The sequence below is a fragment of the Crocodylus siamensis genome, chromosome 4, assembly GCF_052110815.1.
Source record: "Crocodylus siamensis isolate JL-2025a chromosome 4, ASM5211081v1, whole genome shotgun sequence".
Taxonomy (NCBI): domain Eukaryota; kingdom Metazoa; phylum Chordata; order Crocodylia; family Crocodylidae; genus Crocodylus; species Crocodylus siamensis.
Window position 1 is genome coordinate 47,887,115 of NC_143398.1, and position 16,392 is coordinate 47,903,506.

Here is a 16,392-nt window from a genome sequence, read left to right on the forward strand (position 1 = left end):
AAAAGAAACCAACAACTGATAACATAGAGTTTCCATAGTGAGAAGTTTCTAATTGGAAAGTGCTTGTGTTTTGTGATTTATTTACAATAATATGGAAGAATAAGTTACTGCTGAATAATGTAAATACAGGCTACATTTTAAATTAAAAAAAAATCATATCAGGTACATTTTTTCAGTAGTTTAGAGCTGTACTGAGGTTAAACTATTATTCAGAACGGATGTATTTGGTAGTGTGACAGAGTGAAATGCTTATTACCTGGGAGTTGCCTTAGTTACAAAGTTTGGATCCAGATCTGAGCTTTCTTGAAGCTTGGTGCCTTCTTTGAAGGCCTTTTGACTCATTGCATTTTAGGGATAGAAAACAGAGCTAATCAAAATGTTTTTTGACATTTTGGCTTTTGCCATACATAAGACAGCTTTATAAAAAAATATCTGTGCAAAAATGTCTGGGTTCTTAAAAAGAATTAACATTTTTGTTTTATTTGTTATATATGCAATAATATTTGTTTTATTTTTTTTTAAAGCCAAGACATTTTGAACAAAGGACTTGCATTGTAATTTTTATAAGAAAACAATTCCTGACAAAGTTTAATCAAGACCAACTGTGTCTCAAGATGCAGATTCTAAAGCGTGCAATTTGAGAACTTTAGTTTGAGCCCAGCTCTAATTACTAGACATGAAATAAGTGGGTTTTTGACCTATAAAGAATATACAATGTTAAGTTCATTTAGTACTTTTTTCACAGGTTTATATTAGGAATGACTTCATTCTGTAGCTCTTCTGCAAATAAATTTACATTTCATAGGTTATAAAGTATATACCCTTTTAAAAAAAACAACAAAATGTGTCATGTAGCCAAAGTAACTCAGTGAGAAGTCTGATTTAGAGTATCTATTTTGTTTGATCCACTAATGTGTTAAGTTTTAAAAGTGGTTCTAAAGTTAACATGCAGAGACAGATGCTCTGATTCTGTAAATGCACAAAACTCTACTGAAGTCCACCGGAGTTGTGTTCGTTTACATCATTCTCTTTTTTCTAGTTTATTAGTAAAAAGTTGTATATGTATTCTGAATCTATGTTCACTTTAAACATTTTATTTTTATTCTTTTTTAAAATATGCCACATGAATAACCGTAACAGCAAGACTCAGTAAAGGTGGCCAACAAAATTGAAAAGGCTAGATTGTATTACATACCTCATGCGTGATAAGAAATCTGTGACACTGCTTCAGTGAAGAACATAATACACCATATTATAGACACTTAACAGTTGTAACCAGATAATCTATATTTATATAAATCAGCAGCATGTACCCATCACAAGGTCAAAATAATGTTCATGTACCTTTGTATACATGTCATTCTGGTTTACAGAGCTGTATTAGATGCATAGGGGAAATGTTCCTTTATAGTTAGGCTTTGAAGTTATAAATCAGCTAAAAAAGTGAATTAAACAAGTGGACAGAATTGGACAAACAGATCAACCACACCCCTTGACATATGTAAGAGCTTCTATTTAATCAAAATCCTGGGATAAAAAAAATTGCTTTAAATATCACAATGTTGCTGATAATACAAAAGATAAGGCAGGGCTGCATTTACCATAGCCCGTTTTTAACAGAAAATGAACAATTCTCATAAATACTTACTTCCAACACTTCTGCATACCTCCCTTGGTGGAAAACATGTATGTGCCCCACTTTACACTCAAATATGAAAAAATATATTCTTGGTATACTTGAATTGCACAGCAGTAGTTTCAAAGATCTATACAACCTCATCAGTGAACTTTCTAGTTTCATTTTCTGTACTGTCCTATGTCTTCCATATAATTTTGCAAGAATACAAGTATTATAGAAATTATGCATCAAGGAAAAATCAATAAAGTGACATTTACATAAGTACAAAATATACAGCAACAGTAAAGTCTCATTAAATACAAATATATAGATTAGTTGATTGTCCCAGCCTATTAAACTAACACCTTATTTTAAGGGGTAAACCTTTGGGAGAATCTCGTGAGAGACTGAACAACAACAAGAAGGTAAATTAATAATTCCCATGCGCTTCAATAGAATAGAGTTCCTTTTCCTCACAGTGCTGCATGCCCAGTTCCTGCTGATGAGTACTGTGCATTCCTCTCTCCGTACACAATTCTGAACAGTGTGAGTGACAACCATGGTAGTCTCATGCCACTGAAGTCATTGTGAAACCCTAGATGGGGGGTTGTGTCACATTGCTACTAAATTACCATATTTTCTTGCATATAATCTGCACCTTGCTCCCCTTCCAAACCAGCTGGTAGAAATTGGGGTGAACATATATGCGAGGTATAAGGTTCTTCAGGGGTTCAGAAATTTGGCAGTGAGGAAGCAGTGGTAGCGTTAATTTCCATGGCTCCCCTGTCACCAGATTTCTGGACCTGTGGCGAGCACCTCAACTAAGTGAAATGGATTTGCACGCTACCTCTATCCAGTACAGAAGCATACTGCCTCTGGGCCTGGCGTGCAGGGTCAGGCCCGTGCACTGGGTTGATTCAGTCCCCATTTGGTGGTGGGGCTGGCAGCAGGCTCAAGAACAAGCATGGCTCCTTCGCAGCTGCTATGCAGATATTTAAAGGTAAGGTTTTTTCTTTCATGACAGTTTTTCAGAAACAGGATATAGGTTATATTCCAGGGCAGGGCATATGCAAGAAAATACAGCAACTAGTATTTGCAGTATGAATAAAGTCAGAGAAGTTTAATGTGCTATTATTAGGGAGTTTACATATACTTCTGCAAGAATTCTCCTGAAATCTGACAATCAATGTACCATTAAAATAAAGTGTTGCCAACATAGCCCACATATTTTTTGTTGTTAAAACAGGTAAGAAAATTATCTAGTTTATCTTAAATTGATCCCTTGAACAGTAAATAATTTTCAGAAAAATACTGTGTCCCCATTTTAAAACCAGCCATTTTAATCCTAAAAGTTTTGGAATGAACAGTAAGTGCTTTTATGTTACACTAGCAAAGAAGTATAATACCATTTAAGATTACAGCAGTATTGTGTTCCTGATGTTTATTCTTGGTCCAGGCGTATATTGACTGCAGCAAAACAACGGCCCATGCTCTGGCATAATGGTGCAATAAGAACATCTGTCATGCTCTTCCATACAGTCTGCACTGAAGGTAAGACCATGAGACAGGTCTTTACAAAAGGTATCACAATCCTAGAAAGAAGAAAATGGAAGATTAAACAATTGTATACAATCCAAATTTATCAAAGGGTTTTTAAAGATAGTTTAAAACCACAGAAAACTGAAAGCTTAGCTATGTTGGGAAGCATTTTATGCCATGCACTGTGGTCCTTATAGGCAAGTTTCATCTCAATAAAGCAGGTATTCTTTATAATGTCAATGTAAATAAAAAAAAGAACCAAAAACACCAAATGTAAAAATTAATAAAGTCGCAGTTTGTAAAATTCTGTATTATACCTAATGGAAATCTTACTGATTTGCTAAATTATGTCAAGTAGCTGTAGTCCTCTTGACAGGGATGTCAAACTCTATTCCAACTGCATTAGCTTTTAAAACATAAGGATTCAGTTCTGCTCCCTTTTAATTGCCAAACTCTCACAGATTCCAAGAGGAGAAGCAGTAAGAAAGAAACAAAACGGTTTCTACCAAGTCTAATGATACAGCTATGTAAATACTACATAATTTCAGGCAGTCCCAGCCTACACACAAAGATGGAACAGAAACGATCACATTTAAAAACTTAAAAAGGGATGTCCCCAGATTCAAACATAACCATGTCAAAGTGAGTTTTGCAGTGTTTCTTTGCTTGGTTTCTGAGGCATTATTGAATCTCTGCTACAACAGCATGTATGGTGCACATCCTAAACAACTGAGAATGCTGCAATATGCATGTAATGCAAGACTGCATGCTTCACTGCAGTGGGTGAATACCCTGACTGTCTAGTATCACAGCGTACTAAATATATAAACTCTCGAGCAAAGATTGGCAATGTTTTTGGGCGGGGTGTCAAAAACACCGGTAACCTCAACTTGTAAAGATGTTGGCATGCCAAGGTCAGACTGGCTGCAAGGGGCTTGATCCTTGGTGTGGCAGCACAGCCCTGGCTCCTTCCCCACCATCTGCCCCAAGGTGCGCATGCCAAGCAAAATACCTTCATGTGCCACATGCTGGCACTTGTGCCGCAGGTTGCCTACCCCTGCTCTAGAGCATATATTGCCGTGACTGATTTTAGGTTTTAACTGGAAAATACTGATAGAAACACACATTTAAAAAAATCAGTCTCTCTCTAATAAACACTAACAAAACCCAGAAACATTTGCTTATTTTGTGTTGACTCCATTCCTTTCCCGGCACAGTTTGTTTATGCTGCTCCCTCCGTCATAACCAGCACAAATTTACTTGAGGTAAGTGTCTGCAAATGCTTGCATTTCTTTGGACACTTAATTGATATGGAAGATTTTGAAAAACTGGAGAGGCAATTAAAAAAAAAAAAAGCAACATACCATCAAAACCCTGACAGGCAAAATTCTCAGAATAACAGGTCTATGATTATCAGGATTTCATTGCAGAAGGCAGCAAATACAAGAAAATGCTACTGTGCAAGTACCGCAGAGTTACAATATGTGATATGTCAGAACAAAATTGCTAGTTAATGTTAAACATACTTTCAAGTTACTTTTTAATTAAATATTATAGCTGCTTTTCATTCTAAATGTGTGCTGTAAAAGCAGGGTAGCTTTAGTGCCAGGAAGATGCATTACATGTTAAGCCAAGGATTCAAGAACAATGATGCAAAGTTCAAATGGTACTCCAACTCTTTTAATATAATAAAAATATAATAGATAAAAATGTAATATTATAAAAATTTAGGCAAATCTTATTTAGACAAGAATTTTGGGAAGAGTGCTGGAAGAAAAAAATATCTTCCAACAAACAAAAGATTTCAAAACCCCCAACTCTGGGATATCTACATATAACCAAAAAAACCCCTGCCTAAAATAAAGCCTGAAAAATAAAATTAATGAGTACTTACAAACAGACACCCTATATATTATATTCTGTAGACCAGTTGTTAGATAAATTTAATTGCCTAAGAACTGAGGTTATGGTCCTATAGCTGTCCTTACATAGGGTTTTACCAGAGAAAAGCAGTTTTACATTTATGGCTGGGGCTCTACAGAGGTGCACTGGAGCATCTCATATGTATTCCATCGGTTCTCTCCTTGACTAGATCCACCTATTTTGTGGGACACTGCAGGGCCTGCTAAATCAAAGCTGGAGGGTGTACAGCCACTGCAGTTCCTCCAAGGACAGGCTTCCCCTCACTGAGAGCCAACAGTCCTAGTTTCAAGTGCTGGATCAAGCCCGTAGGGTTTTAATGTAGTGAAAGACTTAATTGCAAGTGACATTAAAGAATCATAACAGATTCAGTAAGGCTCAAGCAGTACAGAAATATTACTGACAAACCTACCCACAGAAAACCATATTGATTCTGTGGATTTTACTCAGAGAAGACTCTTGTGAAGCCAGTGGGAGTTTTTTCTGAAAAGGCTTTGTAGGTTGTGACAGGCTGCATGGTACTCAAATATGTTGTGGCATTTTCTGCAATAAACCAGCATTGTTCCAAGAATATATATGACCTTGCATGCCCTGCATTCTCCTGTCCTTGCAGCTCACTTGAATAAGTGCCTACCAATTCAAGTAAAGCTGGTGTATTATAGGCCAAGTTCTATTAAATTATGTAGCCTCTTTCAAGTAAAGCTGGCGTATTATAGGCCAAGTTCTATTAAATTATGTAGCCTCTGAAAAGACAGTCTATTGGATACTGCTGCCCACTCTATCACTAGGCTGAAGTTAGCAGAGGGTGTCTGGCCTCTATGGCCTATGCTGTACTAGAACAGTAGTTACACACATGTGCTCATAACATACTCCAATTACATCCCTCTTCTTTCACTCGGGACTTTAAGGCATACCACAATATTTTCTGGGTGCCCTGATGACAGTTCTTACTCTCTGGGTGACAGTAATTCTCCTTCTTACTTCAGCTGTCAGAGAAGGGAAGGAATCCAGATGCTGTGCCATAATTTGCTAATCTTTAATGTTAATATTTAATTTTAGTATAAACTAATCTTAGAGCAAGTTTGAGTAGACAAGAATCCATACAGCTGCTGAACTCCGTTTCATCCTTCTTTCATCTCCTTCTCTATGGTCTCTAAGTCTCCTTCAAAGTTACTTCCCCAGTATCTTTGTTTATAAATCTTGCTGTATGCTAATTCCTAATGGATCTCACTACGTCAGGAGCTCAGTGCTGCTCAGAGAGAGCAGAGAACATTCAATTTCCATTGACTTCAGTGATAAATACAACTGCTCTAAACATACAGCCCGCCATCTCTTCATTCAGATCTGTCCTTGTAAACTGCTCCTCTCACAAAACTTTCAGCATGAATAATCAAGCTTTCAATAATCAAGCTTTCAAATATCTGAACCATTCTGTAGTTGGATTATTCCATTTCTTTATCATTACTACTTACTGTAGTAATGCCCATGGACTACTATCAAATCCACTCTATAGAAGGAAGTATATTTTAGGATTATTTAAATCTTAAATCATCAACCCTTGGGGCATGAACTGTTGCTATTGGGGGGGAGGGGGGTTAGCATTATGGAGTCAGTGAATAAAATTGGTGCTAAGGTAACAGAAGCAACCTTCTTCATAGCCCACTGCAAGTCTAAAAGTCAGTCCAGAAGTCAAGAGTTATACAATCATAAGGTCGTGTGGGCCATTTACAGCCAGGCACCCAACACCCTGCATGAATGCCATTTCTAAACCATTCTATGTATGCAATTTTTTTGATTGCAATATCCATCTCTTGGGGCACTCATGAAAATACTCAAAATGAACATTACTATATTTATGAGAGTGTCCCTTGATGTATAACATAATAAGTGAGCCAACAAAGTAGAACCAAAACTATGGTCCCTACAAGCACCTTGGCAGCATTCAGAAGAATAGCAAGGAAAACCATCCAATCTGCTTCCACCTCTGCAGCCAAGAACCAAGTAGTAGAGATGAGAGGAGAGACACCTTTTATAGTAGGGCAAGCATCACAACATAAAGTCAGGACTCCGTGCCACAATGATTTTATGGCTCTCTCTAATCTGATTTTGTCGGTGCAGATTCAAGATTGAGTGCCACAGCTATAAACTGTGTTAATGGAATTGTGAAGAGCAAGGGGATAGACATGTTTTATACATGCCCAATTCCTTACAGCTAAATCACAGGCTGTGCACCTTAGCAAGTGGTGGATGGAAATCCCCCTGCCACCCTAAATGAAGGCAGAAGCTCAAAGTTGTCTATGTCCTGGGACATTCACTTTGACATACAGGAGTTAGCCATTTTCAGAGCTGCTCTCTGGATGCTACAATAGCATGGGAGGCTCTGCAAAAGGAGTTGTGAATCCTCAGCTTTTGCGTAGGATCTCAGTGCACAAACAACAAGAATTTGTTTAGACAAGACTAGTCAGAGTTAGAGGCTGTCAGACACATGGCTTAAAGTCAATGCTGCTGCATACATTCAAGTCAGCAAATTCAACAAAAAAGTTCAGAATTTTGCATGTATTCACGGGAATGCCAGCAATGTTTTGCTGTGTCACTGCCATGCAACCAGCTACTTCAACAGCTTCAGTTTAAGGGCACTTTTGAAAGTTTACTCAGATACTTGCACGGAACCATGAATAGCTGGCCTGAAACGTTTCCCAAAATGTAGTCTGTGATAGGGAGAGAAATACCAAGAGCAGAAAAACAATTCAAGAGCAAACCTTGTTCTAACAAGTTTGTGTTCAGGTCACTAAACTGTTGGCTGGCACTGGCACAGTGTCTGCTTGTCACCAGATGGTGCAACTATGGAGACCAATTTAATGCAGGCAGGATGAGAGAGGTAGGAAAAAATGAAGTTGAAATGCATACTATTGTTTTTTTCTTCTTTTTCTTTCTGTTCCTTATGATCAAATGTTGCATGAAATGCTGCTCATTTCTTTAGAATTCTTTTAATTACTGGTGTCAGCTAATTATTGCCAGCAAAATCAGGGGGAGCTCTAGGTGCAGCAGGAACACCATGTGAAGTCTGCATTAATTTTTTCTATGGTACTATAGTTGTTACAGTATGCATGCATGTGCTTTATAAAAAGCATTCAGGACTCAGGGTAGAGATGATATCTTTTATTAGACCAACTAGTTTTTTGGGGAAAAAAATCTTTAATTGCAAGCTTTTGGGCACAAACACCTTTCTTCAGGCATAGGAGAAAAGATCGTAAAAGTTCTGGGTAGAAACAAAAGTTCACATTTCATAGGAGAGTTGAAGGTGTGGTAAAATCTTCTGTGATCATTTTCATGTATATGCTTCCACTTGAAAGCAGCTCTGGATCCCCGAAAGCCACATCCTGAGCAGCTCAGTTGTATTCAAAACCAGATTTCCAAGAACATTTGTGGACAGTAAGAACCACATGTAAGTTAACACATGCTCAAGTTACACTAACTTTGGGCTGGAGTTCCTGCAGGAAGAATGGATTTCTCTGGCCTTGGTTCTCAGCAATGGATGGGCCAAGGCTACAGACACAGCCACAAAGGTCAGTGTTCTTTCACATCATCCCAGGACAATCAGAATGTAGAACCCCATTATATTGCTAATATTTTTGGCAGGGCAAATAATGAGATTAAAGCAAGAGACTAATACCCATATTTTACATTGAATGCCTAGGGTTAAACATCATAAACTTGCAGATTCTGGTAAAGTTAATGGGAACTAATTAGATAAGTACAATTTGATTCTGCATCAGACCTTCAGAGGTCTGATTTAGTAAAATGAATGTACAGACTTCCAGCCAACAGAATCTAGAGAAAAGGCCCTTCTGTGGCACAGAAACCTAGAACAGTGTTCACGAACTGAAACTCAGTATGGTAGACTACACCATCTTCAAATATTCTGTATATTTTACACACAAAATGCTTAAACTTCAACTGCCCAAAGTTGCAAATAGCTTGTGATGCAGCTGCTTGAACCTGAATTACCATGGCACTTTTGAAAACTTATATTTGCAAACAGCAGAATGTAGTTAAAAATAAAAACATACCATCCAACCATTTATTTCACTGTTTCTAGCCATCCTTCACCACTGCACACTGAGTTAGGGAGTTCATGAAATATTATTCCAACTGCAGGCTGTCCAACTTCAGAGCAGCTGGGGACTGTGTGCTGCATTAATAGCAGACCCTGGGCTGCGCACCATGCAGGCTGCATACTAGAGGGGCCAAATGCGAAGCCCCCTTGCCACACGAGCAATACAAACTCCCTGGTGCTGCCGCTATCACTGTAGTGCGAGCCCACCCACTGCTGCCATTATAAGGGGGAGCTCTCCTCCTCTCCCTCCACACCCCCACTGCTCAAGACTGTGCCCTCCAAGCTGTGGGCAGCCAGATTACTGCCCCCCTCTTCCTATGTTGCACTGCCCTGCCCTAGAGACTCAGCAGCAGGGACAACAGCAGGAGTGGCAGCCTGAAGGGAACCTGCAGGTTGCACTTTAACCCTTCGTGGGCCGGATACAGCCAGCTGGACAGCCCTGTTTTACCTAATCTGTATCCTCTGCCATTTCACAGTTACTAAAGGCACACCTAAAAATGACATGCAAAGAAAAATCTTGCTTTGTAGGTACAGTCCTAGTACTAGTTGATCATCTTATTCATTTTACTTACCTTGAAGGCCAGCTGGAATCTCAAGCCTTCCTTTTTTCTATTTCATTTTTTCTTCAGTTCCATCCAACCAGCGGCCTTTTGTTTCTCAAGTTTCACTTCACTGTTGCCACAAATGTAACTTAAATCATGAGCTGAATGAATTGTGAGCTTCTACAGCTACTGTGTCTGTCTGTCAATCTGGCACAAAGCCAGGCTCAGGCCTCCTAAACTCAGTGGGGTTTCCCTTGCTGGGAGGTGCCTGTGGGTACACTGCATTCTGTTGCACAAAGCCATGACCATGCAGCACAGTCAAATGTGGCAGTGCGAGTTTTCATGTTAATAGCAGTTATTTTTTTCAGCTTTGCTGTCATGGAAAAGGAGGAGGGTATGACAGGGGTATCAAGCAGATGAGAAAATTTGAGATGGGAGGGAAGGAATCATGATCCTCTTGCCAAGCTGGCATAGTATTTCTGCCAAGCCCTTGCTGAACTAAGTAACTGTTATTACTTCTATCTCAGTCCCATCTAGAACTCCCAGGCAAGCTAGGGGTGGAAGGCACTGCATAAACACAAAGCAAGAGACAGTCTCTGCTTCCAGGAGCTTACAGTCTGAATAGACAACAGCTAAGAGAAGTGTTTCAGAGGGGAACCAAGAGTCACAGAAACAGAGAGAAGTAGGGCTCAAAGGCACTGTAAGAGGTCACCTGGTCCAGTGGTTCTCAACCTTTTCTGTACCAGGACCCGTTTGTAAACATCCATGGCCAGTCCCAACCCACTGCTCCTCCCTCCCAACCTGCTGCCCCCTGTCCCAGGCCCCAGCCCCCAGTGTGTGGGGCAGGGGGGGCCAAGCAGCTCTTTGCAAGGCTGGAGCTCTGCCAGCCCACAAGGGAGAAGCCACAGTTTCCCATGTTTTTTTTCCTTTAAAAGGAGAATCCATTTTTAAAGTTTGTTCACGACCTATTCAGATATTCTTGCGACCCACTTTTGGGTTACAAGCCATGGGTTGAGAAATGCTGATCTAGTCCAACCCCCTATCCAATCCATCATCTCTACCTAAGACTACCCTGCCCTGACACAGCAGACGTTTTTGTTTTTTTTAAAAGAAATTTTTCGTGATCCAAGCTAAATCAAGTCCACATCCACGAGTCAGTCCAGAACCGTAAGTGGCCCTACAACCAGCAAACATCCTCCACCCCCACCCGGATATTTCCACTGGCTTTTGGCAGGCATCCTACGTGCAGGCCCAAGCCCAGAGGCTTGGGGTTCGGATGCCCCCAAGTTTTGCCTGCCCTCAACCATATGGCCCCAGCAGCAAGCAAAAGAGGAGCCTCCCATTTCCATACGGTGGCCTTTAAGCCCCAACACCTCAGCAGGTACTAAACCACGCCAGAAAAACAGTTATTCCCCGGGCTCTTAAGGAGAACTGCCTCCATGGACTCAATACATGGTGTTTTTCTGACACGGCACAGACCTTAAGCTGCCACAGGTAAAGAAGAGGGACCAGGACAGCGTGATATCTCCATCTCTTTATAACCTCTGCACACAGTTAAAGCCGCCTAAGTTTGCTAGGCGCCCTGGGGACAACTGCTGACAAACCTAACCCTCAGCTTCTCCAGGCAGGGGGTTCTCCTTTCCTCAGCGTCCCACAAAGGCTGCAGGCCACCGACTCACCAGATGTGCAAGCAGCTGAGCAAGGCGAAGACGACGCCTGCCACCAGGGCCAGCGGGATGGCCAGGAGCAGGGTCAGCAGCTTGTAGACCAGGTACTTGCTGATCTCGAAGAGCGCGTGGCTGCAGATCCACACTCTGTCGCACGAGTGGGCGGACGCCGGCTCGGCGATCACGTCCTGGAAGCCCAGCTGCAAGGGCAGACACACCAGCCGTGAGCCCGCCTCCGCAGCCCGCGGGGGGCGCCCGGCCCCGCTCCCCCGGCCGGCGGCGGCGCGGGCTTACCTGGAGGTGGGCGTTGAGCCCGTGCGGGTCCCGGTCCAGGCTCTTCTTGGTGTCGGCCGGGTCGGCGTCGCTGCCGCGGCTGAGCTTGTCCTCGTCCATGAAGATCTTGATGTCCGCCTTCTCCTTCTCCAGCCCCATGCTGCTGCCGCGCCGCGCCGGCTCCCCCCGCGCCCAGTGCTGCTGGGCGGCCGCGCTGCCCCGAGCCCCGCCCCGAGCGCCGCCGCCGCCGCCGCCGCCTGCGCGCGCTGCCCTGGCGCGGGCGGGGCGGGACAGCTTTGCGGGGGACCCGCACCTCCGGCCCGCGGGCCCAGCAGCGCTTCCTGCCCGCTCCCGAGTTGGCTGCGGAGAAGCGCTGGACCAAGAGCGCGGGCGCGCCAGGGTTTGGAGAAGAGGGGTGCAGACGGCGAGGGGCTGCCTGAACTTTTAGCATTGGGCTTCGCCAGAGATAATGACCATGACGATCGCCATTTTGGGGCCCCCTTTTTTGTCCAGGTCCAAGGCAGCCACCTGGTTCGCCCATGCCTGTGTCGGGGTCTGGGGGCATCATCCCATGTAACACAACTGGTGTTTTCTGCCAGTTCACAAAGAAACTAGAAGCTTTAATAATAAGCAAGAGGCCTAGGGCTGGACTATTCAGTTCAGGGTTGAAGACATAGGCAATGCACAGGGAGGGCACGGTTGGGGGCATGGCCGATGCTGCCGGCAGTGCCTGCGGGAGCTCGCGAGCTATGGCCCCATCACCAACATTGACGGCAGCACCTGCGGGTGCCCCCCCAGACTCGGGAGGCACCAGTCACCCATGGCCGAAGACAAATGCAAATGGGATGTGAAAGCCTTCTGCAGGCCTGTGAAATAGGAGCTTGGTGACCAGGAGCAGCTAAGAAGCAGCAGAATGGCAGAACAAAGGCTAGCTTCACCGATGGATCTATAAGATCACTGAAAAGAAGGGAGGGCCATTAACCCCCAAGCAATGACAAGTTTTGAAGGGATCAGGTAGATACAGGATGATGAGCCATGAAGTCAAGTGTCTGCCTCAGCACTGCCTGACGAGAAATGCTGCTGCCAGTGCCAGGGTGCTGATTTTCAACTTGGGTGGAGCAGGACTCAAGCATGAATGACATGTGCCCTGGGTGGCCGGGGGGCCACGGTGACCGCCCACAAGCAGCGGTGGGGGCATGGTGGCAGGGAGCTCCTGCAAGTGGCCATAGAGGTATCAGCGGTGGGGTGGGGTAGTTTGGGGGTGGCGAGCACTGACTGGTGGTCATCGATTGGCAACTGCTTGCAGATGCCACCAGCAGTGTTGGCAGCAAGGAGGGGTGGCAAGGGGCAACCAATGGAATCAAAAGAGTGCAAGTGCACCCCCCTTCCCCTATCCGCCCCTGAGAAAGACCAAAGGATTTTGACACTAAGATTCCTCTTTGAAATACCCCCTGGTTAATCTTGTGAATCATGTTTGCACACCTAACAACTCTATGGCACCCTTGAAAGGATCTCAAGGCACCCCAGGGTGCTGCAACACCCTTGTTGAGAATCACTGCCTTAGAGTAAAGGAAAGGCACTCCTACATACCTAAAACATATCCTCATGTGTAATCAATTGTTTGTCCTGGGTTATTGAGTTGTCACTTGGCTAATATGGACACTGTTAAGTGATCTTTGAGCCCCGTTACCTGTCTAAAAATCAGCTCCATAATACATAGAGGCCAGAGGCTGCACACTCCTATTCTCCATTCCCTGGGACTAATCATGTGGTACATAGATTGAGGACTGCTGCTATGGACAAGTGTTGGACTAGGGACTGTTGAACTGTTCCCATGAGTAGGGCTTACATTTTTATTACTAATAACAGGTACAGAAGAATAAAGTTCAGGTGATCATGTATGATGTTAGGGGAGTACCAGGATCCTGTGCTAGAGAAAAAAACCCCAGCTTTTCCATAATCCATCCATGGTGTGCAGTTTAACTGCATGGATCTGTCACAGAATACACTTGTTTGTCTCTTATATGGTAAGGCTACCTATTGTCTTGCATCAGATGCAAAATAAATGGCAAACGATGTATATGTCCATGTTAAGTCCTCCACATCTTGTTCTCATGCACTATGTTTCTCCATTTCATATAATTAATTCCTGTTTCATCTTGAAAATTATATCATCTTAACATTAACTATTCTGAACTAAAACAGTAACTGGAGGACTTCTGTAGCTGTTTGAAAGACCTGATACCCCTACTGCCACACTAGTTAATTTCTGCTGTTATTTACCAGTAATAGCGCTTATTGTATCACCTCTGTCCAAAAAAAAAAAGTCAAAACAAAACAAAACAGGCTGTGCATTAATAATCCATGCTTGTCAAACTTAAAAACAAGGTCTCAGTGATATTTTCACTCATTCATATTGCTACTTCAAATTACAAGTTGCTTCAAACTTTGAATAGCTTGCAATAAAATGACATTCTTGGCAATATCAGATTTGGCTAGGAAGTCACCCAAAACAATGACATTGTTTGTAGTGTTGGAGGATTGGTCAGCTCTTGCAGAAAAGTATCCACGTCATTCCTTTATCTCCATGTTGTACAGAACTGGTTGTTTTTTCTTGTTGGATGATTTGCCTGGAATATTTATATAATCTCCTACAGATTGTTAAATCCAGTGATCTGGCGATAGATCAGTCATCATATAGGACTACACTTGCAAATATGAATTTACATTGGGCCAGTTCTGCATGTGGAAAGAGCATGATGACTCAAGACATACTGCTGAGCCACAAGTTCTTTGCTTGATTCCTCTTTACTTTTGGAGGGAAGGGAAAAGGAGGAAAGGGACATTATGATTTCCTGTTGGCTTACAGCAAACTGCTTTTTACTTTTACTCATGCTAGATGCTGTAGCTTGTGTGTGTGTGTGTGTGTGCGTGCATGCACACATGTATGTTGGGAGAAGAGGGAACACAGCACAGGCTCTGGCTCTGTTCTCCAGCCTTTTCTACCAGGTAACTCTGTGGAGGGACTTGTGGATGCATAGCACCAGAACTAAGTTCTAGGTAGCCTAGATGGCATCTTAAGTATGCCTTACTCTCTTGTAAATGTATGTATTGGAAGTCCCAGTTATTGTGGCACTTTGTCACCCTCACTGAAAAGTAGTCTTTAACCAAGTCTGTGGAAACCATTAACCCCATCCTAGATTGCTTAATAATGTGTCAATTAATGGCTTCCATGGGCTTAATTAATTGATGCATTAGCAAGCCCTGGTCTGGGGTCATTTGTCAATCAGTCTCCAGGCTTTTGGGGCCCCTTGGTCAATCACAGGCTGGGGGCAGGGAACTGCTGTGCTTTGCTGCAAAAATTGTGCCGGGTGCTGTGCTGGACTGCAAAATCAGATGGCAGCCACCGTGATTTCAGTAGGTCCCTACCTATGAATTGATTTGCAGAAGCAGGGGTTCCACCCAGAGGAAAATTTACATACAAATGATAAGGGGGTGGGGCAGTGCTGAGAGAAGCTAACATGGATTACATAAGTAATTAACCCACTGAGGGACATAGAGGTTATAAAAACTAGTCCAGGTAACAGCATAAGAATCCATAATCCCTATTTAGACCATATTTAATACAATCCAGTCTGTGGATGATTTCTTATTCTGCAGTTTCATGTTCAAGTCTATTTTTATATTTTGTTGTTTAAAAACAGTTTTCTGAGGTCAACAGTTAAAGTGTTTTGTCCTGGGCTTGTGTGTCTTTGTGAAATTATGTCAAATCGATGTCTGTTTATTCTTTCTGTAAGGATTGCCCTGTCCATCCAGCGTAGACAGCAGAGGGGCTCTGTATGTTGGTGGTGGTGTAAGGGATTGTAAGTGGGTTGGGGGGTGCCTGCTACTGTGCACGTGGGGCGTTGCACCCTTAGGAGTCCTTCAGACTGTCCAAACAGTAGTCCATAAATGGGCCTGTGAGCCTGCAGCCTCTCTGTGTGGCTTTGCTCTGTGGGGAGCCCTTCAGCCAGTCCTTGTAACACAAAACAAAAATCCTTGGTCCAAACAAACAAATAAAGCAAACCTTTCAGGAGAAGGCCTATAGCTCTGGCCCTTTCCTAGGGGCAAGCTTATATGGATTTCAGTCTGCTTCCTGCGCATAAAACTGCTCTTTTCCCCAACCTAAGCTCCTTGTTTTTTTCCTGCTTGGGCTTTTAACTGCCGGCTAATCGTTCACCACTAGGCTGTTATCCCAGGGCTGGCTGTCCCACTTAACACGCCAGACTGCCATGACATACTACAATGACACTGGTAGAGAAGCAGGTGAATGAGCCTCAGATGTTATAATCCATGTTGTTTGGTCCAATGATGATGTGGTCTGTGTAGGTAGAAGGCATAGCTGGCATATGGATCTGGAGCATAGATGATGTGGAGGTAGCTGTAGCAGTCGGTTGTTTGCCAGTACAGTGTTGTGGTGATGTGACCATTATCAAATTTCACAGTGGTGTCAACGAAATGAATGTGCCTGCTGAAAGCCAGGGGATTTATTCGGGCTGGGGTGTTAGGTGGGAGGGTTAGATAGTGGGGGGAGGCAGAGGCAGGGGAAGGCAGTGGGGGGATAGGCAGGAAAGCAGAGGTGGTAGGGGGCAGAGGTGGGTGCTGGGGGTGAGAGGAGCAGCTGCAGCTCCAATTCTGACCCAAGTCGGAGTTGCAGCAGCTGCCTTCCCCCTCTCT

The 16,392-nt window shown here is 43.1% G+C and overlaps 1 protein-coding gene across 1 annotated transcript; it reads right to left on the reverse strand.

Annotated features, from left to right (window-relative positions):
- Positions 1–1,492: 1,492 nt before the first annotated feature.
- CAV2 (caveolin 2) lies at positions 1,493–11,938 on the reverse strand. The gene is made up of 3 exons (XM_090042239.1): positions 11,698–11,938; positions 11,416–11,603; positions 1,493–3,210 (listed from the first exon to the last, which is right to left on the reverse strand). The coding sequence occupies exons 1-3, from the start codon at positions 11,833–11,835 to the stop codon at positions 3,060–3,062; spliced, it is 477 nt and encodes a 158-aa protein (XP_089898365.1). The 5' UTR covers positions 11,836–11,938; the 3' UTR covers positions 1,493–3,059.
- Positions 11,939–16,392: the final 4,454 nt, after the last annotated feature.

Bases quoted from the DNA above. Each gene is read 5' to 3' on its own strand.
- CAV2 (XM_090042239.1), bottom strand. From the start codon at position 11,835: ATGGGGCTGGAGAAGGAGAAGGCGGACATCAAGATCTTCATGGACGAG. The intron at 11,604-11,697 runs GTAAGCCCGCGC...CTGCCCTTGCAG, and splicing joins GGCTCAACGCCCACCTCCAG to CTGGGCTTCCAGGACGTGAT. The intron at 3,211-11,415 runs GTGAGTCGGTGG...TCTTCTTTCTAG, and splicing joins CTCAGCTGCTTGCACATCTG to GATTGTGATACCTTTTGTAA.